This window comes from Dasypus novemcinctus, chromosome 23 (genome assembly GCF_030445035.2).
Source record: "Dasypus novemcinctus isolate mDasNov1 chromosome 23, mDasNov1.1.hap2, whole genome shotgun sequence".
Taxonomy (NCBI): domain Eukaryota; kingdom Metazoa; phylum Chordata; class Mammalia; order Cingulata; family Dasypodidae; genus Dasypus; species Dasypus novemcinctus.
In genome coordinates, this window is record NC_080695.1 from 10812677 (window position 1) to 10834044 (window position 21368).

At 63.0% G+C, this 21368-nt stretch overlaps 1 protein-coding gene across 1 annotated transcript in view; it reads left to right on the forward strand.

The window, feature by feature from the left end:
- FOXK1 (forkhead box K1) overlaps positions 1-21251 on the forward strand; it is an 80512-nt gene extending 59261 nt beyond the window's left edge. Inside the window, exons 3-9 of the mRNA XM_004453946.5 lie at positions 8251-8407; positions 9178-9324; positions 9980-10173; positions 12085-12251; positions 12375-12659; positions 13337-13561; positions 14169-21251. Coding sequence (XP_004454003.2) covers positions 8251-8407; positions 9178-9324; positions 9980-10173; positions 12085-12251; positions 12375-12659; positions 13337-13561; positions 14169-14449 — 1456 coding nt within the window. The 3' untranslated portion in view covers positions 14450-21251. The remainder of the gene's footprint in view (positions 1-8250; positions 8408-9177; positions 9325-9979; positions 10174-12084; positions 12252-12374; positions 12660-13336; positions 13562-14168) is intronic.
- The last annotated feature ends 117 nt before the right edge of the window (positions 21252-21368 follow it).

The window sequence follows — 21368 nt, forward strand, 5'->3', positions numbered from 1 at the left end:
CCGCGCCAGAAAGCTCAGGAGCCGCATTCCTGGGGTGCTCAGAGCTCCGTGGGGCCCCCAGTCCCGCTTCCAGCTTCCAGGAACAACTCTGACCTAGAGCGCAGATCTCGTGGGGCCTCATTGTTCATTCAAACACTCGGCTTGAATGGAGCCCCCAGCCTGAGTGCGCCGCTGGAGTTGATGGTCCCGTCGTGCCACCGCAGGCCCTTCGCCGCCCTCCTACAGAGGTTTAAAAGGCACACGCAGGAGGACAGTGCAGCTGCTTTGGCAGACGGTTTAAACCTAAGAGCGACCGTGTGATCCAGCAGGTCCCTTCCTGGGCAAGTACCCGAGAGAATCAAAGACGTGGGGCCACCGGGAACGTGTAAACGGATGTTCAGAATAGCTGGACAGTGAATCGAGCCAAGTGCCCGCCAGCTGAAGGGACAAGCTGCACGTGGCCCGTCCACACGGCGGGATGTCATCAGCCCTGAAGAGGAGCGACGCGACAGCACGCACGGGAGCATGGTGCTGCGGGCAAGGCGCCTGCGCGATTCCGTTTCTGTGAAACGCCCAGAAAAGGCAGGTCCACAAGGACGGGAGCCGCCTGGGAAAAGGCAGGGCCACAAGGACGGGAGCCACCTGGGAAAAGGCAGGGCCACAAGGACGGGAGCCGCCTGGGGCGCCGGGCTGGGGTCGACCTTCGGGCCACGAAGGAAGCGGTCGCACAGCTCAGTGGATAACCAAGGGGGTGCTGGCGTGCGGAGGATTCTGGCTCAGGGAGGCTGGAGAGAAGTCTTGGTGCTTAAGCCTCACCCTGGAGCTTCTTAAGTAGCTGTTGGTCCACGCCAGGAACGACCCACGGCGGAGACGAGGCCTGCCATGGGGTTTGGGCAGGAGGTCGTTCTCCGCATCCTGTTAGAGACAGGTACGGTTGGCACAGAGAAGCTGTCGAGGAAGGAGCAGGTTGGCGTCTCAGTGTGAGAGCCAGAGATGGCACAGCGTTCTCGAGAGTCAACTAAAAACCCCACCAAGTGGAAGCTTTCAAAAAAGAAGTGTTTCACTGTGTCCCTAGGGGACTGGATGAAATTAAACTATCGCCGAGTAATATTCCAAATAAAAATAGTAGGCAGCTGATTAAGATACTCAAAGGAAGCTTTGCAGACTGAAGTTGCTGTTGTGTTAGAAAGGAGGCAGTGGCCTGGGAAGGAGTAAAGGAAGAGCCTTTTTGCTGGCACCCGGAGCGCACACTGCTGCAGCGGCTACCCTGACTGCCGTGGACGCCGTGGACAGACAGGCCTCTGCTGGCCGTGGGCACTGGAGGAAGACTGGCCTGTGCTGGCCGTGGACACCGTGGGCAGGACTGGCCTGTGCTGGCCGTGGACACTGGGGGAAGACGGGCCTGTGCTGGCCAGGGTGCTGGCCCATGGGGAACGCTCCAGCAGCAGCCTAGCAGCTCTGTGAGCCTTTAATTAAGTGCCGCAGAAAAGGACTTCTGTTTATAGCCGCTTATCTTCGCCAGCGGAATTCAATTGAGCGTTTGAAAACCTCAAAGGATCTTGAGGTTTTGCCTGCCAAGCTCCTTTTCAGTTTGAGTTTCTGTTGTGGGGTGGGGCCGTGTGTTTACAAACACTCCTCCCTCCTGCCTGCTTCCTCCCGGGCCCTCCCTGCTGCAGAGGCTGACGGAGCCGCCGCCCCTTTCTAGAAGGCTCTCCTCAGCCCCCTCCCCTCCCCTTGCCTCCCTCCGCAGTGCTGACTTGCCTAATTTGGTGCGCCTCGGCCCTGCCCCGCGCGGATTGGCCCACTGCGGTGGCGTTGGGAGGCCCTCTCTGGGCTGGCTTCCTTTCTGGAGCGGCTTCCTCTGGGACCAGCCGGCCTCGTCCCCCAGGGCTCTGGGGTGGTGGGGGCCATGGGGGCCCCCCGGGGCCCTGTCCCCGCACCGTGGGGGCCCTCCGGGGCCCTGGTCGCCCCCCCCAGCCCTGCAGGCTGTTTCCCAGTGCCGAGTTCCCCGCCCAGAAAATGAATGAACTCGCCCTAAAAAAATCCTGTGGTGGCAAGCAGCTTTCCTTTTGACCTTTTTCTCTTGCTAAGAAGAACAAGAGTGTTTTCAGGAGAGAATAAATTGGCTGCGTTCCTTGGGTTTTACCAGAGCAGAGCAGAGCCACGTCTAAGGAGCGCTCCCTGCAGCTAGAATGTTAAGAAAACTGAGGAAGTACACAAGGCCCGGAGAAAGGGGAGCCGACGCTTACTCATTTGGGCAAGATTTCAAAAACTGCCCCTTTAAGAAGGCTTTGCTTGATTTTTCCAAAATGGAGAGAAAAAAATGAAAACTGTTTTTTTTTTGGTGAAGTTTGGCAAAGGTAAATAGCGCATTATATAAAATAAAAAGGAAGCAGTTGGCTTCCAAGTCCACATCCCTCTTCACCAGGAACTTCGCCCGGTCCCACTTTCCTCGGCCTTGCCTGCAGCAAGCCCGCACGGGTAGAGGCCCTTTCCTGGCTTTCTGTCTCCGCCTGCCCTGTGGCCTGCCCCCCCCACCTCTCCCCCATGGCCTCCCCTGTGGCCTGCCCCCCCCACCTCTCCCCCATGGCCTCCCCTGTGGCCTGCCCCCCGTGACCTCACCCCCGTGGCCTCCCCTGTGGCCTGCCCCCCATAGCGGCCCTCCGTGACCTCTCCCCCGTGGCCTGCCCCACTGTGCCCCCGTGGCCTGCCCCCCTGTGGCCGTGCCCCTGTGGCCACGCCCCCAGTGGCCTGCCCCCCATGGCCTGCCTTGCACTCCCAGCCCAACCTGAGGGAGGCTGCGTTGTCCGACTGGACCCGCGACCTGATGGGGAAGCTGCGTGGGGGCCTGCACCTCTCCCCACTGGGGCCTGCGCCCACACCCTGCAGCCCCCCACAGCCCCCACCCATGCCTTTCTTGCCATAGACATCTGGGGAGATAAAAGTGGGTCCATCCACGCAGAGAGGTTGGGGCCCCTGTCTCCCGGGGCAGGTGGGTTCTTCTTTTTCCCTCCTGCCCAGATCCGTTCCAGGGAGGCTTTGTGGTTCACATCCGTGGAAGGAATGCCACCTGGAGCTGGGCCCCAGCGCCCGCCACCCTCGTCTCTCCCGCAGGGCTGTCACGCCAGCGGCCTCGCCCTGTTCCCACGCGCCTCGCTGGAGCAATCTCGGGCTCTGGGCTCGTGGTCCAGGCTCGTGACCTTTAGGTGGACTGTGGGCTTGACGTCCCGCCCTCATGTGGGCCCGTGGCAGCTGCAGCCACGCGACCGCTGGAGCCAGCGCTCCTTCCAGCTCACGCACCGGATTCCGGGGAGGCAGGAGAAAACTGGGGGACTGCCGGAGGGCGGGGGCGCTTGCCGGGGCCGACGGCATCTCGGAGCTCCATGGCTCCGAGCACGTCGACGGCAGGCGGGCGTCCGTGAAGGAGGGCAGAGGAATTTGCCTCTGTGCATTCGCTCTCCCTTTTCTTTCCATTCTGTGCGCATTTTATAAAATTGGAGCACTGCAGAAAGCGAAAACTGCCCTAGCAACATGCCCCACACTGCGCGTCCCCAGGTGTTCCCGGTGGCCCGTCGACCCGGACGTGGGATTTGCTGCCCCTCCCCAGGAAGGCGGGTGGAGTTCCCACAGCGCCCTGCCTCGCCTTCCTCCCCACTGCCAGCCGTCTGTCCCGGGCACCATGCGGCCCCCTGCAGGGGTGAGGCTCCTCGCCATGCGGCCCCCTGCAGGGGTGAGGCTCCTCGGTAGAGCTGGGGCCCTCCTGCAGGGCAGCGCCGGCCCTGATGCCTCCGAAGGGTCCGAGCATTTTCTGCTGAGGCCGTAGAATTCCCGGATTTGGCGATTTTGTGAAACTGAGCCACAAGGTGCCAGAACGACGGCCGTCATGGAAGCCGCCGAGCGCCCACCCCGCCAGGCCCCGGGCTTGGTGCCCGCTCCGCCTGCTCATCTCTGCAGGGCCCTGCGGGCGCAGGCGCAGGGCAGGAAACTGAGGCTCCAGGAGCGCCCGCGGCAGGTGCTGGAGGGCTGTGTTCACTCGCCTCAGAAGTGTTGCTTTTAAATTTTAAAAGTGTTTTTATGAAAGGCTTACATGCACACGGTTTAAGAATTCAGAGGCTTCCCCAGGGCTGCTGATGAAGAGGGGGCAGCCCCTCTTCTGGTGTCGGGCCACGTAATTCTCGGTGATTTACTCCCCTGGCTGGTGCTCGGATTTCCAGTTTTAGGTGTTATAAATTGAGCTCCTATACGGAAATGAAAGATTTACTGCCCCCACCCCCCAATAAAGTGATGATTTTTGGCTTCCTACAAGCATTTTCCTTAGTACAGCCGTGTGAGCGCCAGGACGCGCCAGCCTTCGCTCCCGCCCCTTAGCCCCTTCCTTGCCCAGGAGGGGCAGCCAGCCCCTGGGCCCGTCCCCTGCCGTCCCGCTGCGCCCCTTCCCCCGGGCCAGCCCGCCTCCCCGCACCACGGGCCCTTGCGCCCCGCTCCTGCGGAGCCCTCCACCCTACCCCGCCTTCCTCCTTCCTGACTTGCTCCTTCGTTTCACCCAGAACGTCCTCTGATCGCGTCCTGGGAAAGGCCGCAGGACAGAACTTTTAAAAGCATCCTCCGTGTCTGTCTTTATTCTCCACTCACACCAGAAAGGTGGTCTCACCGGGTAGAGAGTTCTAGGTTGCAGACGCTTTTCCCTCAGAATTTGAAGGTGCTTTCTAGCTGAAGGGTCGCGGCGCGGTTCTGTGCCCGGCCCTCCGCAGGTGGACACCGGGAGCCTCTGGACGGTCAGTGGCCTTTCCGCCGGAAGTCGCACCTCCCGCAGCCTGGAAGCGCGCGGCTGCTGGGAGCTTTTCCTTCCCGCGCTGCTTGCCTGTCTGGTGGGACTGGTCCCCACCTGCTTGTCTTCCTTCCCCTCCGCCCAGCCCTCCTCTCTCTCTACCGGGGAGATTTTAGCCGCCTCTGGAATTTTCACCTGTGCTGTTTTTCCTTCTCTGGTGTCTAAGAGCACGTTCTTGTCTCTGTGCTCTCAACGGCTTCTTGTTATTCCACATATCGACGTCCTCGCCTCTCGGGACATTGACTACGTCTTGTTGGGGCTTTTTCTCCTGGTGCCGGATCGAGCCACCTCTTCCGAGCCCCCGCGCTCCCCTCCTGCTTCGCCCTGTCCTGTGTGGCCAGAGCACCTCCAGCCGCAGGTGCTCCCCGGGCATCTGTTGACGTTTAGGGGTGCGGTTCTGCAGGGGGCGAGGATTTCTGGGCGGAGGTGGCAGCGGCGTCCCTCAGGCAGCTGCCGGGGGAGGTGGAGGCGTGGCTGGGGCTCGCCCCTGATCAGAGTGTGTGCCAGGCCTGCCGCCTGGCTGACCGCAGGCCAGGGTCCAGGCATCCCGAGAGCCGGCTTCTCCGCTGGTTCCTGCGGCCGGGGGGGGAAAAGTGGGGGTTGGACCCGCTTTTCATTTCAGCACGACTCTCCCCCAGACCTGCCCAGACTGCCGTGAGGGGCAGCACTCAGAGACCTCCCCGGGCCTGCCAAGGCCCCCAGACCCCTTCGTAGGCCCTGCCCCGGCCGCAGAGCTGGTCTGCGCGGTCTTACCGTGGGCGGCTTGACTTTGGCTGTGCCAGTGGTGGGATCTGGTCTTAAACTTTACGCCTTTGCCTAAACTTGACTTGTGTTCTGGCCACACAGAGAAGCGGTGTTTTCCTGTCACGCCGATTGCTCTTGTCGGGTATTCGTAAGCAGGACACCACGTGTCACCGGGTGTGTCTCTGGCAGCCACAGAGGCCGCGCTAGCCGGACCCCCCGAGTGGCGTGACCTGCCCCGGGCCAGCGTGAGCACGGTGCCGACAGGGCGACGGCTCTGCCACGAGCAGGCACCGCCGGCGCCAAACCCAGGGTGCCCGAGACACACGTGGCGTAGGAATTTTTTCCCATAAAAGGGGAAAGTAAGTCAGTGACTAGCGGCCTAAGTGCACATTCAATCTCACGTTCATTTTTAACTCTTAAAACGGAAGACCTAGCATTTGGTCCCCAGGACATGTTTTTCGGTCTCATTTTCTGGCCCCTGCCCCTTTTGGCCATCCCAGAATTCAGGTGTTCCAGACTGGGCAGCCGTGGGCGTCCCGCGGCCTGGGCCAAGCCTCTGGGCCCTTCTCCCAGACACCGAGATGAAAGCGCTGTGTCCTCCAGTCCCCTCGGCGCCCGGGGAATCCTGGGCCCCGTGCCGGGGGCGTGGGCTCCTCCCAGCGCGGCTTCCCTCCATCCTGCCGGGGGTGCGCGGGTGCCTGTGCTTTATTTTTTGAGGTTTCTTCCCCCCACATTGCTAAACTCAGGGAGTTTCTCAGGGAAGTGGGTCAAGTTCTGTGATTGTCTTGGGGGGGCTGCAGCTCCCCAGGATCCCCTGCCTGGCCCCTCCCCCCGGCCCCACCACACCCCCTTGCAGCCCGCAGCGTCCGCAGCTCGTGCCTGGACCGGGCATTTCGCAGCCCCGGGCTCGCCGGCCCAGGCGCGGCTGCAGGAGGACGGCCGTGAAGGGTTTCTTGAGAACTGGCTGCCGGAAGGCAGAAAGGCCGCGAGCAAACCCACCCTCTCCCTTGCCCGGGCCTGTTGGAAGGCCTGTCCGCATCGCCAGGAAGCAGCAGCCCCCACCCCGTCCTGGGCCTACGCTCCTCTGGCCGCCGTGATGCCCGGCAGAGCCTGTCAGCCCAGATCAGGTCCCGTGCTGCCGAGAGTGCTCGCTCCAGTCGTCCTGCTCCCGCGCCAGGCCCTGCCGACCCCATTTAGTATTGCCATTTGGAGGCTGGGAACCATCGTGGCCTTTTCTTTGGTTTTGCCTTCTGAGGTCTAGACGTCAATTTCCTGCAATCTTTTCAACATAACTGCTTGGAAAAGGCAGGCTGTCCCCGCTGCCTTGGTTGGAAAGTCATAGCTCTCCATGACGGACCCGTTACGGGGGCTTCTCTCCCTTCACCCGGGGTTAGAAGCATCGCATGCTCCTTGGCAAGCGGGTGCAGTTCTCTGAGCCGAGCCTCAGTCAGGCCCTGTGTCCACCGCAGCGGGTCCTCCCGTGTCGTGAGGGGCCGTGTCCCCGAGAGGCCTCTGGGACAGCCACCCACCACTGAACTTGTAAGATCAGGGGCCAGGTTTTTCTCCACTCCACTCTTCCATTTTCTTCATGATTCTGTTTTCCATTCGGTAAATGCGCCCTGCGCCGGTGCCCCGCACCTCGGGGAGCTCCTGCAGGGAGGCAGCCCTTAGCAGCAGCAGCCGCCCCGCAGCCCACGCACTTCTCAGCAAAGCGGCGGCTGAGGTGGCGTTTGGGCTGGACACTTGGGGGTTTGAGGACCCGCTGGCTGGGAGACGGCACAGAGGCGGGGAGGGCCACAAGAGCAGGGCACCCAGCTTGGACCGCGGCCTCGGGGTGGCGGGAGGAGCTGGTGCTGCTCCGGAGGCGGCGATTCGATGATCTGGTCGGTGACGCCTGGAGGGTAAACCAAGGGAGAGGACGAGGCCTGGCCAGGTCTGGGGTGGGCAGGGAGCTCGGCGCCGAGCAGGTCGCGAGACAACGCGGATGTCCGTTCCTCGCTCAGATTTTGTGCCCCAGCTCCTGTTGCTTCACTTGTTTTTTCCTCAGTCTTTTGTAATAGAAATAACTTCCAGAGTCAGCCTTTTTGGGGGTTGGATAACCAGAGCCCGTCTTGATGAGAAGGACCCGGCCAGGGCATGCCGCTGGCCAGCCGAGCAGAACCGCCCCGGCTGCCGCGGCCTTGCCTGGGCTGTCACAGGTCAGGGGAGAGCAGAGCGCCGGACGGGGCTCCAGCTAGGAGGAAAAGACTGCAAGGGGACCCGTGGCTGCGGCGAGGGCCTCGACGCGGGGCTGCCCGGCCTGGGGGGCCCCAGCAGGTGCGCGCCCCAGCCCGTGGTCCTCAGTTGTAATTTTACGTCCACACTCCTCTTCCCGAGCCTTCTTCTTGGCGCCCTCTGGTGGACACCGTGAGCGGGCACCGGCCACCCATGTCCCTGCAACCGCAGGGCTTTGCTCCTCCCCCGCCCTGCTTGGGGCAGGCGCTGGCCGAGGGGGCGGCCGTCGGTCGGTCGGCAGTGGCGCCCGGGCACAGTGGCCTCCACAGCTCTGGGCACCACGCCCCGGGGGCGCTGGGCCTCTGGTCAGGCTTGTCCCTGCACTGGGAAGGGCCAAGAAGCCCAGCAGGCAGCGTCGCCATGCCCCCTCCTCCCTGCGGTTCTCCTTTTCGGGTCACCACCTGGGTGTGTCTTTCTCTCCGCAGTGTCCCCAACTCCTGCCCGGCCAGTCCGCGCGGCGCTGGATCCTCAGGCTACCGCTTCGTTCAGAACGTCACCTCGGACCTGCAGCTGGCGGCGGAGTTCGCTGCCAAGGCCGCCTCCGAGCAGCAGGCAGACGCGTCGGGGGGCGACAGCCCGAAGGTAAGCGGCACACCGGCGCGGCGCACAGGCTGGGAGCGGGCGGCAGTGGGGGGGGGACACGCGGGCAGGCGGCTGGAGGACACATCCAGAGGTGACAGCCCCAAGGTACGCGGCGCTCCAGTGTGGCGCGCAGGCTGGGAGCAGGTGGCTGGGGGGTGCGGGCAGGCAGCCGGACGTCCTCGGGTCAGCGTGAGCTCCCGCGCGTCCTCGGGTTAGAGCAAGCTCCCGTGCGTCCTCGGGTCAGCGCGAGCTCCCGCGCGTCCTCGGGGCTGACCTGTCCTCGCAGCTGGCACTGACGGGCTGCATCAGCACGAGGAGCACCCACACCCCTTGTCCCCCTGCCCAGTCGCCCTGAGGGTCCCCTCTGAGGACCTGGGAGCCCCGCCCCCAGTGGGCAAGACTGTTGCATCGAGTTTTAATTACCACCTTTGGGAGGAATGCCTTTTTTCTTAAACCTCTGAATCTTATTAATTTCCATCTAACAGTGCTTTTTAATCCAGTTGTTGAGGAGTTGAGAAAGTTTAGAATTAAACTATGCCAAAAGCCTCTCTTTTCTGAGGCCAGAAGGGCCGTTTCCGGTTCAGTACGCGCCCACGGTGGGAGTAGACAGTGGTCGCTGGGACCGACCCCCTGGGCCTGCGTGGCCTGGAAGGCGCCTCCCTGGAAGCGGGCTCACGGGGTTGGAAGCGAGCCCACGGGCCTGGAAGCGAGCCCACGGGGCCGGCGGCACAGCAGCACGTCCGGGCTCACGGTGCGTTGTTCCCCCGCAGGACGAGTCCAAGCCGCCCTACTCGTACGCCCAGCTCATCGTGCAGGCCATCTCCTCCGCCCCCGACCGCCAGCTGACACTAAGCGCCATCTACGCCCACATCACCAAGCATTACCCCTACTACCGGACCGCCGACAAGGGCTGGCAGGCGAGTGGCGGGGGCCGGCCGCCTGGGCAGGAGCGCGGGGCGCTGGCACCGGGGCCGCGGGCTCCACTCCAGCGGGGCCGGAGGTTTCTGTCCTTTTTCTCTTGCTGGCGTCCAGAAGAAGTTGCTGCCTTGACGCGTTCCATGTGCTGCATGTTGTCGTCCTGTGCTGAGTGGGAAATACACGTTCAGGAACGTCCTTACTCTGTCCCCTCTGAAAACTGCTTTTCTGCAGGCTCGTACAGCCTTTGTTTTTATTAGGCACAAACAATGTATCATGTACCTGTTTATTCTGTATCCATAGTGTTTCCAGTTAACTAGTTTCTTCAACAGAAGCTCTGTACCCCGTATGATCAGGTTTTGCCTTTGTCCCTGACATAGTCTAAACTACGCTTGGGTGTCTCTTGCTTTTTCCGTCAAGAATGGCCGTGACACTCTCTGAAGTCTGATAGGAAAAAACCACCTCGGCTGTTCTGCCCTCTTCCAGGAAAGCACGATGAGCTTGCATCTCCTCTAGGGTGGAGGGGCGTCTTGGGCTTGCCTCTCTTGTGTGCTCTTGCAGCCAGCCTTGGGCCAGACGATACAGTGTTGCAGATCGGGGGCCCTGGAATGTTGCCTGGCCCCATAGTAATTGCAGCTGTCCCCTGCTTCCCTGCAGAATTCTATCCGACACAACCTGTCCCTGAACCGCTACTTTATCAAAGTCCCACGTTCCCAAGAGGAGCCTGGAAAGGGGTCTTTCTGGCGCATAGACCCTCCCTCGGAAGCCAAGCTGGTGGAACAGGCGTTCCGCAAACGCAGACAGAGAGGCGTGTCCTGCTTCCGCACCCCCTTTGGACCCCTGTCGTCAAGGTAAGCACCCGCACCCCGCGACACGCTGCCGAGGCCCCGCTTCCCCAGGACGTAGACGCTGGCAGCCTCACTTTTGGCTCTTAAAAAGCTCACCTTTTTTCTTTCCACTTTGGAGAGATCTCGGGACCAGAGACCCTCCACACTGGATAGAGAAGTCGGCAAGGAAACGCGCGGAGCAGTGCGAGCCGCGGCTGCACACGGGGCAGGGGTGGGCTGGTGGCCGGCGGGGCGGGCAGAGCCCAGCGTCCTGCCAGGTGCCCGAGGAGGCCCGGCCGGTGACGGCGCCTTCCTGCGCAAGAGGATAACGGAGCAGGCGAGGAGACGGGCGGAGCACAGGGCAGACCGTGGCGCTGCCCGAGCCGTCGGGAGGCGCTTCCGCCTGCTGGCAGACCCGGCCAGGCAACTGTCCAGACTGCGCCGCGGGCTGCAGCTCCTGGACTCTCCCGCCGGGCTCGCTGGCAGCCAGAAGGGCCCCGAGGCGCCCCTGCCCCTGAGCAGAGGGCGGGCCCAGGCCAGCAGGCCCCGGGCTCCCCCCAAGGCCACCCCGGAGGCATGCCGGCAGGGCCGGGCTCGGCAGTGCTCTCTCGGGGGAGGAACCAGCCGCTCCTGGTCTGCCCATCTCAAGACTTTATTTCCAGCGTGATCGTAGGGAAGGTGGTTTAAAGGTCTGGAAATTTCTGTTTTATAAGTCCAAGTCATCACACTTGATTTAACTTTAAATTTGATCAGGTAACTGGGACATGAGCCCGTTACCTGATCAGAATAGAAGTGGGAACAAAGGTGAGCTGGTCCCACGGCTCTGACAGGAACTCAGAGCATGGATTTGACCTCACCTGAAACACGTCACCTGAGCCCAGGTTTCCCAGAACACCACGTTGCTCCAGTAGGAGTGTGGAGAGAAGTGTCCGCGATGTCACCATCTTGTCCCTCGCTTGGAGACCGGTTGGTTTTAGAAGAGGCTAGTGGGGAGTCCCTGTGGACAGGGAGGGGCCCTGTCCGCAGGATGGCCTGGCCAGTGGTGAGGCAGAGCTGCTGCTGAGGAGGATCTACAGACCCTCAGGCGGGGGCAGAGGGGCCAGGGCACCGTGAGGCCCCGCCTGAGGGGAGCAGGAGAGCGTGCGGGGTGGTGCTGCTCGGCCCAACGTTTGCAGCACCCCTGAGCTCCCCCGCTCGCAAGGGTGCTGAAAAGGCAATTGACTTCCTGCCTCTTTCACCCACCCGCGCGCAGCTGGCCCTGGCTTGCAGCGCCCTGCCCAGCGGCGGCGCCCCTGCTCGCACACGAGGTTGTCAGCGGCGCCTCTGAGAAGAGAGCTGGACTCTGTTTCCAGGATTGCCCGTCTCGGCTGCGGCCTGGCAGGCCCTGCAGCGGGAGCCTGATGAGAGCGCGTTTTTCCAGAACCCAAGAGCGGGAGGGAGAGCGGCCTCCATGGGTCGTTATCTATGCAAAGGAAGCAGCCGTGCTCCAAAGCTTGCTCTGCTCTTGTGATGGGGGTTTTTCAAATAAAAGGCAGATGAAAGGCCATCCCAGTGTGGCAGGGACAGAGGGACACTGGTGGGGAGGGTTAATGCTTCACGGGGACAGAGCCGTGTGTCACCACAACTGCAGGGACAGCCCAGGGGCCAAGCCGCTCCCAGGGAGACGGGCAGGTATTTTCCAAAGCAGGTGCTCTTCCTGGGCAGCTGCTGACAGCACAGCCTCCCCTTGCGGGCGGGCCATGGCCCAGTGACAGTGCCCTTGGGGCGGTTTCTGGAAAGGCCCTGTGGGCCAAGAGCAGGGACGCGGGGCCGGGGTGCGGGGCAGCGTGTCCTGCTGTTTCCTTTCCAGGCTTGTCGCAGACTGACAGGTGTGGCCTTGTTTTCCAGGAGCACCCCACTGCCCTGCTCACCTGGCTCCCGTCCCTTGTTTTCCAGGAGCGCCCCCGCTTCGCCTACCCACCCTGGGCTCCTGTCTCCGCGTCCCAGCGGCCTGCAGACTCCAGAGTGCCTGTCCCGGGAGGGCTCACCCATTCCACATGACCCCGAGTTTGGGTCAAAATTAACCTCTGTCCCAGAGTACCGGTATTCCCAGAGCGCACCTGGTAAGGAGCCGTCTGTCCTTCCGTGTGGTTCTGCGGAGCCCCTGCCGCGGCCCCGGGGGAGAGGAGGGGCTGGGGCAGGAACGCTGTGCCTCGGCCCTGACGCGCCACGCCCTCTCTGCGCAGGCTCCCCCGTGAGCGCCCAGCCGGTGATCGTGGCTGTGCCACCCCGCCCGTCCAGCCTGGCGGCCAAGCCCGTCGCCTACATGCCGGCGTCGCTGGTGGCCCCGCAGCAGCCCTCAGGCCACGCGGTCCACGTCGTGCAGCCGGCACCCACAGTGACCATGGTCCGGGTGCTCGCCGCCTCTGCCGGCTCCACCAACGGCTACATCCTGGCCAGCCAGGCCACGGCGGCGGGCGCCCACGACGCCCCGGGCACAGCCCTGCCGGACCTGGGTGGCGACGCCAGAGGTAACCAGGCCCCGAGGGCCGCCCTGCCCCCCGCCGCGTGTCTGCTGAACCCGCCTCGGTTTCCCCTACGTGCATCGGCCCCGAGCCCCTAGAGCCTTCCGACGCCCACGGCCGTTCCCTGGAAGTCCACCCTCAGGGTGACGCCGCGTGGGCGCGAGGCCCCGCGTGAAGCAGGAGTTCAGGCTTTTCCGAGGGAGAAAGATGAGCCCGAGACCCCCAGCGCGGGGTCTCTAGAAGCCGTTTAACGTGAGAAATAGCTTATTATAAGTTCCTACCTGAGAAACCCGCACCCCAGGGAGCTCACAGGATTAAATACTGAAAACCCAGCCATCCCTGGAAAAGCTCCTCTCAGAGATGCGTTTAAATGGAGCAGCGTCCACTGGTTATCGGTCGTCTTGGCTTAACCTTAGAAGTAATCTCTTATTTTCACTTCAACACAATGAGGAATGCGTTTTGGCGAAAGACTGACGTGAGTCTAAAAGCGAGTCATTTCACTCCAAACGTGACACGTTTTCCGCTTGGATTAAATTTAGGGTGTTTTGGTTTTTGCTAAATACCTGTTTCGTCATACCCTTGTGTCCTGTTTTCTGAGCTGCCCCAGCCCACTTCCTGCCTCGACCAGCTCCTGACGGGGGCCCCGGCAGGGGTCCATTGCCTGATGCGCCTTGTGTCCGCAGGCTTGGAAGAGAAGCCCACCATCGCGTTTGCAGCGATCCCCACCGCCAGCCGCGTCATCCAGACGGTGGCCGGCCAGGTGGCCCCCGGCGTCCCCGGACACGCTGTCGCCATCCTGCAGCCAGCCACGCCAGTGACCATCGGCCAGCACCACCTCCCGGTCCGGGCGGTCACGCAGAACGGGAAGCACGCCGTGCCCGCCGGCGGCCTGGCCGGCAGCGCTTACGGTGAGACCCCTGCCCTCGGCACCCACACCACCCGCGCCGGGGCGCACCTGGGTCAGGGCAGAGCGGAGCTTCCTGGGTCACCCCTCTGCGAGCCGGGCAGTGGGGCAGCGTGGGGGGAGCCCCGGGTCCCCGTGGCCCCTGCGACAGCTGCGATGGGGTGAGGCGAGCCGGGATGAGCCGGTGTGACTCGGCCGGCGGGCGCGAGCCGGGGCGGGCTCTAGCAGGCGGTGGAGTGCCCAGTGTGGGGTGGGCTCAGCTTTAAATAGGGGGTCCGGGGTAAGTGGCATTGGCGTGAAGACTGCTGGAGGGGAGGGGGCGAGCCGTGCAGGGGTGTCTGGTGGAAGAGGGGGCCGGGCGGGAGCCACAGGTGGGGCCGCCCGGCAGCTGGAGGAGGGAGGGGTGACGCCACGCAGAGCCTCAGACTCCTTGGGGAGTGGGGGCTGCCGGCGAGGGCTGGCACGGAGGCGCTGCCGCCCTTCGGAACTTCGCGTCGGCCGCATGTCAGCGTCCCGAGCCCTTCTGCACGTGAGCAGTTCTGGCCTGCGTCCGACAGCAGCTCGCCAGCCCTGCTCGCTTTCCCACTGCCCGTCTCTCCTTCCACCCGCAGCCCTCACGAGCCCCCTGCAGCTTCTTGCAGCCCAGGCTAGTTCGTCCACCCCCGTGGTCGTCGCCCGCGTGTGCGAGGGTGCCCCCGATGAACCCGCAGCGGCAGCCTCCTCCGCCTTCGCCAGCACCATCGCCAGCGCCCCCGCCAGCGCGCCTACGGCCTCGCCCACTGGGGAGCCCGAGATCAAGCGGCCGCGGGTAGAGGAGCCGGGTGGGACTGCAACCACGCAGGCCAGTGTCATCGCCGCCGCCGGCCCCCCAGGGCCAGGGACCGGCGAGTGAGGCCGCCCGGACGTGGGTGGAGGGCTGACACCCCCAAGGCAGCGGAGCCGGAAGCACCGCCGGGCGGGCGCTGAGGGCACAGTGGCACAGCCCCCAGCTGACTGAGCACACGGTGCCAAAGGCGGCGGGCGGCCTCCTCTACCCGGCCCCGAGCAGCGCGCTCGCCAGCTGCGTTTTATCTCCTGCCCTTCCCTGTAGGTCAAAACGAAAACACATAAACAAGTTCAGACAACTGATTGTATGATTCCGGGGGACTCTTTGTTGTTCTCTTCTCCCTTAGCACCTTCTCTTTCCCCAAGGCTTTTTTCCAAGGCTTGGGGGAGAAGGTAGAACCTACCATTCAGCATCTCAAAGAAGGTTCCAGAACAGACCTGCCCCCTGGGAGGAGGGCCCCGCAGGAGCGGCCCCTCGCCCCGGGAGACCGGCCGGGGCAGGCAGAGGCCTTCCCAGGAGAGGCTGGGGGAGGCAGTCCAGCCTCTCGGAGGTGCCCGGTGTGGCTTTGGAGCCCAGGCCTTCCTGTTCCAGCGTGGAGCTCAGACCCCAGCCTGCGTGGAGCCAGGACAAAGGGCGTGCTTCCAGGCCCACCGCCTCGCAGCCCCTCAGGGAGCAGCGCTGCCGTCTGGCCGGCCACTTCAGGAAGGACTGACAACTTCCATCTCTGCGTTCAAGGTGGAAAGTCCTTCAGGCAAACGCTCGAGTCCAGGGCAAACGCCACATCGTGCAGGTGTAGAAGTCAGCAGCCGCCGAGCTTCTGCCAGGAGGTCCCGCCGCCCAGGCGTCCCAACAGCCAGAGCATGGGCCACCGCCACCCTGGAACAGGAAAGGGTGGGCCCCCGTGTCCTCCGGGGCCCACGCAGTGGAGCCGAGTCACCGCCCAGGACTCCTCGGTTTCGAATCGCGCCGTGCCTCGTGCCCAAGCGCAGGGGCCCTGGGCCAGCGGGCAGAAGGAAGTCGGCCTTCCCCGCGCCGGCGGCGAGGTCTGCGCCCACTGCGTGCGCCCGCTGTGGACTCAGCGGACCAGGGGACGCTCAGGCGACCTGGGGCGAGAGCGGAGGCCGAGCCGTCCTGCAGACCCTCAGCGCCCTCCGGGGCCCTTCCAGGAGACGCCACGCGGCCTCCACGAGGCTGAGCGTGGATTTTCCCGCACGCACCGCAGCAAGGCAGTCTGGAGCCGGCGGCGCAGGAAAGGCGGCCTCAGCACCACCGCCCCCCGCCCTGCCAGGGCGCTGCAGACACCCGGGCCCTGCTCCGTCGTGGGGAGGGAGCCAGCGGGACGCGCCATGGACCGGGGGACAGGACGCCTGTGAAGGGGATGTGGAGGCGCCGCCAGCAGCCACGGGCGTCTGCAGGAGAGCGGGCCGGGGGGGGCTTGGCCCCAGCCACGCACATCCCGAGCCTCACCTGTCTGTGCACCGCCCGCCCCAAACCTGTCGTCACGTGGCACAGAATCTTCAATGGAGACGCTCCCCGTGCCTGACACCGGCCCCAGGGGCCTGCCCTCAAGTCTCAGGAAGGGGGCGGCCTGCCCTGCGCACAGGCCCTGCTCGCCACGCCCACCCACGTGCCCTCAGGGCTCCAGCAGCGCAGCCACCACCCCAGAGGGGCCGCAGCGGCTGCGCCCTCCTCACTACGCTCCCTCCTGGCGCCTCCTGCAGTCCCTTCTCGAGGGGTCGCCGAGGACACGTGCTGTCTGCGGCGAGGGGTGTGCATGCGGGAGTCGGGCACAAAACGTTGTGTCATCGTCTTGCCTCTGCCTGACCTGGCCCATCTGGCCCGGAGCCCCTGACCTCCCTAACTTGCAGCGTGTTGGCTTCTGTTCCTGCGGGCGGACCCGCTGCGTTTACTGGTGGTGGCTCAGGGAGAAGGCTGCAGGGAGGTGAGTGCTGGGAACTCCAGGAGGGCCCCGAGGAGCCGCCAGGCTGTAGCCCCTGCTGGACTGAGCAGGGGTTGAGAGGAAGTGGGGCCCGCCCACTCAGGGAGCCGCCTGCTGGGTGGCGGGCTCCTGGCAGGTTTGGTTGTGCCTGGATGGCACCAGGGCCTCTCCAGGAGCTGGCGCCGGTGTCCAACGGAGGCGTACATCCAACCAGAGGACAACCAGCACCCCTCAGCTGACGGGGGCCCCAGGAGACCCCAGGGGTCAACGTTGGGGCGGCCCTTGACTTGCCCCTGTGCTGCCGGGTAGGTGCGGCTCTGGCTCAGGGCTGGCATCGCTGGGTCGCAGGGGTCTGGCTCGGGCTCATGGCTTCTGGCTCGGGCAGGGCCTCGTGCCTGCGCTCCATGCCAGAACTGCGGCCGGCTCTGCCCCTTGTGCTGCCAGGGGACTTCCATCCCCAGGGCCTGGGTCAGTGGGTGCTCGGACACCACATGCAGACCAGCCCGCTGTTGGTGGAGAAAGGAAATCGCTGAACGGGCCCCACCAGGACAGAGAATTCAAGGACAGGTAAGGGGTGCACCAAGGCTCTGCCAGCTACAGGAGCTGCACCTGGCTCCACGGCACCTCCTCCTGCCGCCCTTCTCAGTAAGACTTGGTGCAGGAGCCTTCCGAGCGCTGAGCCTCAGACGCCTGCCAGCTGTCCAACAGCCTAGCAGAACAGAGCACTGGGGAGCGTGAGCAGATGGAACGTGCTGGAAGACCCCGGCGCTTGGTCCCTGGCGGGACAGGCATGTCAGCCCTTAACTCTTTGCCTCTCTCCACACTGGTCTCCCAGGTGATATTTAGCCTCCGAAGAGGACAAGCCTGGGGCTCAATGCCTTTGAGGGACTCAAAATGTACTATTTGCCCCTGCCCTGACACCCGTGGACTTGGGTCCCCTAAGTTGGGTGTGGCCAGCGTGGCCCCGGGGACACCGTTCGCGGCGCTCCTCGTGCAGGTTCCTGGCCCCCTTTACTTGCTGACTTTGAAGGTGGCTGCACTCCCTGGGGAAGGCGCCTGCCCCGCTGGGTTGGAGGTGCCTCTTGGTGTCTTGGTTCATGTTTGGGATTTGCTGTTTGTATTTCCTTTTTTCCTTATTTAATAACAAAGCCACATGAAAAAGGCCTGGGCAGATTTCTGAGTTGCTAAAGGAAGTTGCCCATAACGTTGGGGCAGCAGTTGAGCTCCACGCGACGAGAACAAGGGTTAGGGGGCCCCTGGCGGCCCAGAGGGTGGGGAGGGCGCCCCGGCCTCGGCCCTGCTGCAGGGCCTGTGCGCAGGCGCGGGAGGGCGGGGCAGGCCTGGCTCGTGGCTCGCAGCTGGCTTGGGGACGCTGGGTCGAGGAAGCGTCAAGGCCACCAGCCTTCACGCACGCCCCGTTGCGGCTGAGTGAAAAGGCCTCTGGGCAGCGCGTCCCGGGGAGGTTTGTGTGTCGTGTCCAGGAGGCCTGTGCGACGCTGTCCCCGCGGTCAGAAGCCCCTCTGCTGAGCTTCTGCTTCAGCTTTGGGGTTTTCCTAGAGTGTAGGGCATTTTCCGTACTTAGAGTCAAAGAACATTTAGAAAAACGAAAACTTGATTGAATGTGAGAAAGCATTAGAGACGCCGGAAGGATATTCCTATAGCTTTTAGAGCACGGAAATAAATACAGCTGGCTGGGGGTGAACCACCTGTTTTTCAACTCTCTCAATCCTGCTTTGCACTTGAGCGACCGCGTCCGGCCTTGGCACCCGCGCTCAGCCCTGAGCAGCTCTTCCGCCGCGGGTATCGCTAAAGGGCTTCAGGCTCGGGCGCACGGCTGATGCCAGGAGTCAGAGTGCCGGGCACAGCCGCAGGCGAGCCGCCCGGGGGCTTGCCGGGAACCGCAGCGTCGCCGCACTCCTCGCTGGCGCTCCGGGGAAGCCCGCTTGCCTGCTGCTTCGCCGGAGCCTCTTGGGTGATACCTCCACCTGGAAGCAACGCTGTTGAATTGAGGATGCCGTAAACGTTTCCACGTGCTGCTATGGAGGCAGGATTGCCGCCCAGGGGACCCAGCTTTGGCGGCTCCTGACGTGGTGCTGGCCCTTGGGGCGGGGGTGGGGTGGGCCACGATAAGTGGCCCCGAGCCCGGTTCCCGTGCCTCCGTTTCCTGGTCTCCTTGTGTCCAGGCCTTCCTGCCCTTGTTCTCCATGTCGAGGTTTTTTGCCACCCAGGACACGGTTCTTTTTGTCCGCACGTTTGCTGTCTCTGCTGGGCTTTGCCCCAACACCTGCTCTTTGCATTGCCCTTCAATACCAGAAGCTGCTACACCTGGGATACGGGGAGAGTCTGGAAGTGCAGTGGAGCAGGGTGCGCCGAGAAGCCTGGCGCAGCTAGGATTTGGCCGGATTGGGCATTTTCAGAAGGGACTGCTCGGTACGCGGCTGTCTCGTCCGGTACTGTCGCGCTGCTGTTCCCCTTGCGCAGCTGCCCCCAGAAGCACGGCTGCGTGGAGGAGGGGGCCCTGCCAGCGTTCCCCCGGAACTGAGGTTAGCAGCGGGCCCGTTTCACTCTCACCCACCACGAGGGGAAACAGGTTTGCTCTTATGTGAAAAGAGAAAAGCCCCCCTCGCTTGTGAGTTGTCTCACCCTGACAGCACGTTAAGGCTGCTGCTAGACTGCCTGCTGGGGGTTCCTCCTGAGCCCGTACGTGCACCCCTCCCGTGGGCATTGCCACTGCCCACTGCGCTGTGGCAGGGGTCGGGGCAGGAGACGTGCGTCGACTCCAGCATCCGGGAGGGGGGAGAGCCAGGCTGAGGTGCCCACTCAGGTGCCAAGAGCTGGCCAGGTCCCCAGGTCCCCAGGTCCCCCAGGTCCTCAAGTCCTCAAGGTCCCCCAAGCCCTCAGGTCCCCCAGGCCCTCAGGTCCCTCATGTCTTCAAGTTCTCCAGGTCCCCAAGTCCTTCAGATCCCCCAGGCCCTCTCAGTCCTCTAGGTCCTCCAGGTCCTCAGGTCCCCCAGGCCCTCGGGTCTCCAGGTCCCCGGGCCCCTCAGGTCCTCCAGGCTTCCAGGTCCTTGCACGTGAGTGAGGCAGGGCTTACTTTCCCCTGCACGTGGTGGTTCTGAGGTGCAAACTCGAACTGCTAACTAAAGGGAGGTGCACACCAAGGCCTGGCTCCTCTGCTGCTGGCCCTCGCAGCTCTCCTTCACACCCACGCAGAACGTCCAGGGCAGCGGCTCGTAGCCACAGCCCATGTGAAAACCAGGCCCGCCCTGCCCCTCGCAGGCTGCCCACACAAGCCTCGTGCCTCACCGGGAGCTCTGCCTGGCCCGAGGATCAGTGTTTGCGTGGCTCTTCGTGCGGGAGTGAGGCAGAAATGCCTGCTGTGAGTCAGCAAGCTTGGGGACTTTGAGTTTCTGTTTTCAGACTGATGGCTGTCCTTTAGGCTGCTTGGTAGTTTAGAAAACAGTCACTTTCTTTTTAAGCATCTTTCTTTCTCTTGAGAGAGAAATTCCACTAGAAGGATTTCAGGCGATCTTTGCACCCGTGGGTCATTCTGCCACAGCCGGCAAGGGTCATGAGAGAGAAGCAAACATGAAGAAGAGCACGGGCACATCTTTGCTTTGGTAGGCACCAGTCCTGGCTCCCCCAGGCCGTGAACTGGCCGCATCCTCCCGTGCTTCAGGGGGCAACCAGAGGCTGCAGGTGCATCAGCATCAGGCCACATATCCACCGGTGGTCACTGGAGGGCCTCAGCACAGAACTAGAAGGATCCTGGCTTATTAGCCTTTACTCGGGAATCTTTCCTCTGGAATATCTTGATCATTTGATCCACCCAAATATTTATCGTCGGCAGACACATGTCAGACGTGGTAGGAAGTGTGCAGAGGCCAGGCTGGGGGACCGGGCTCACCTCCAGAGGCTGGCCCTGTTGAGAAGATGCTGTCCCCATGCCACGACCTTTCCGCTGCCCTCCCGAGTTGTTCTCTGGCAGCCGTGAGGAGCTGAGCTGGCTGTGGCTCTGAAGCAGACCGTCTGCCTGCGCGAAGCCAGGCCCGCCCGCCCTCAGCCCCTGAAGCCTGGCCTCTACTTTCCTGGAGGACGAACTGGTTCATGTTCTTTCACATCATATATCTTAAGTTTGGCTCTTCTTCCCTCCCACCTCCCTACACGCAAGAAAGGCTTTCTGAATACCTAGTATACCTTAATTTATTTGGCTTGATTGCTCATTCAGGAAAGGTGGGGGGTGGGGGGAGTGGTAGGGACAAAAAGGGACAAACTGCCCCAGACCCTTGGCCTTTGCTGTGAGCAGACTGTGCTGCGGGTCCCCAAGACGCCGAGGCCCGATAGCCAGCCACGTGCAGGGGCGGGTCAGAGCCCAGGCTGAGATTGAGAGCGGAAGGAAAACTCCCGTGAAAGTAGCCCGCGGGCGCGTATCGTTGGGGGGTGTTTTTTTAAGTGGCTGTCTTGGAAAATCAGCGCTTCAGGAGCCGCGGTGTCCTGCCAAGTGGGAACGTAGGCTGTAGAGCTCCCGATGGGGCCGTAGGGCAGGTGGTGTCATCCGTGCGCAGGCGTGGCGGGAAGCTGGGGCACTGCAGACCTGCCCACGCGGCGAGGAGCAGGCACTGGAGGCAGAGAAACGAAAAGCCCCCCATCTGAGCTGGGCCGACCTGGGTTTTCATTTCAAATGGGATACAGTATTTTTTTAATAAGGAGCCATAGTTTTTTTTTTAAAAGTTTGAGATCTGAATGTGATTTCTAATTGTATCAGACGTTAATGTTTTAAAGCTATAACAAAGTTTAAAATTTCTACTTTTTTTTCCATTTAACTGTTCTGTTATCGATGAAATTGTTGTATGTGGATGGGGAGGTTTTGTGTCTCCTCTTAGCATTTGTTTCTATAACCAGAAATAAAATTATATATTAAAGAAATGACACCGCAGCCCTGTGTGGTCCGTCTGAGGGACACTGGCCACATGCCTGGCCAAGCAGCCACCCCAGCCCTGGAGGGCAGAGCTTGGGAGGGCTCACGGGCAGCCCCAGGGCAGCTGC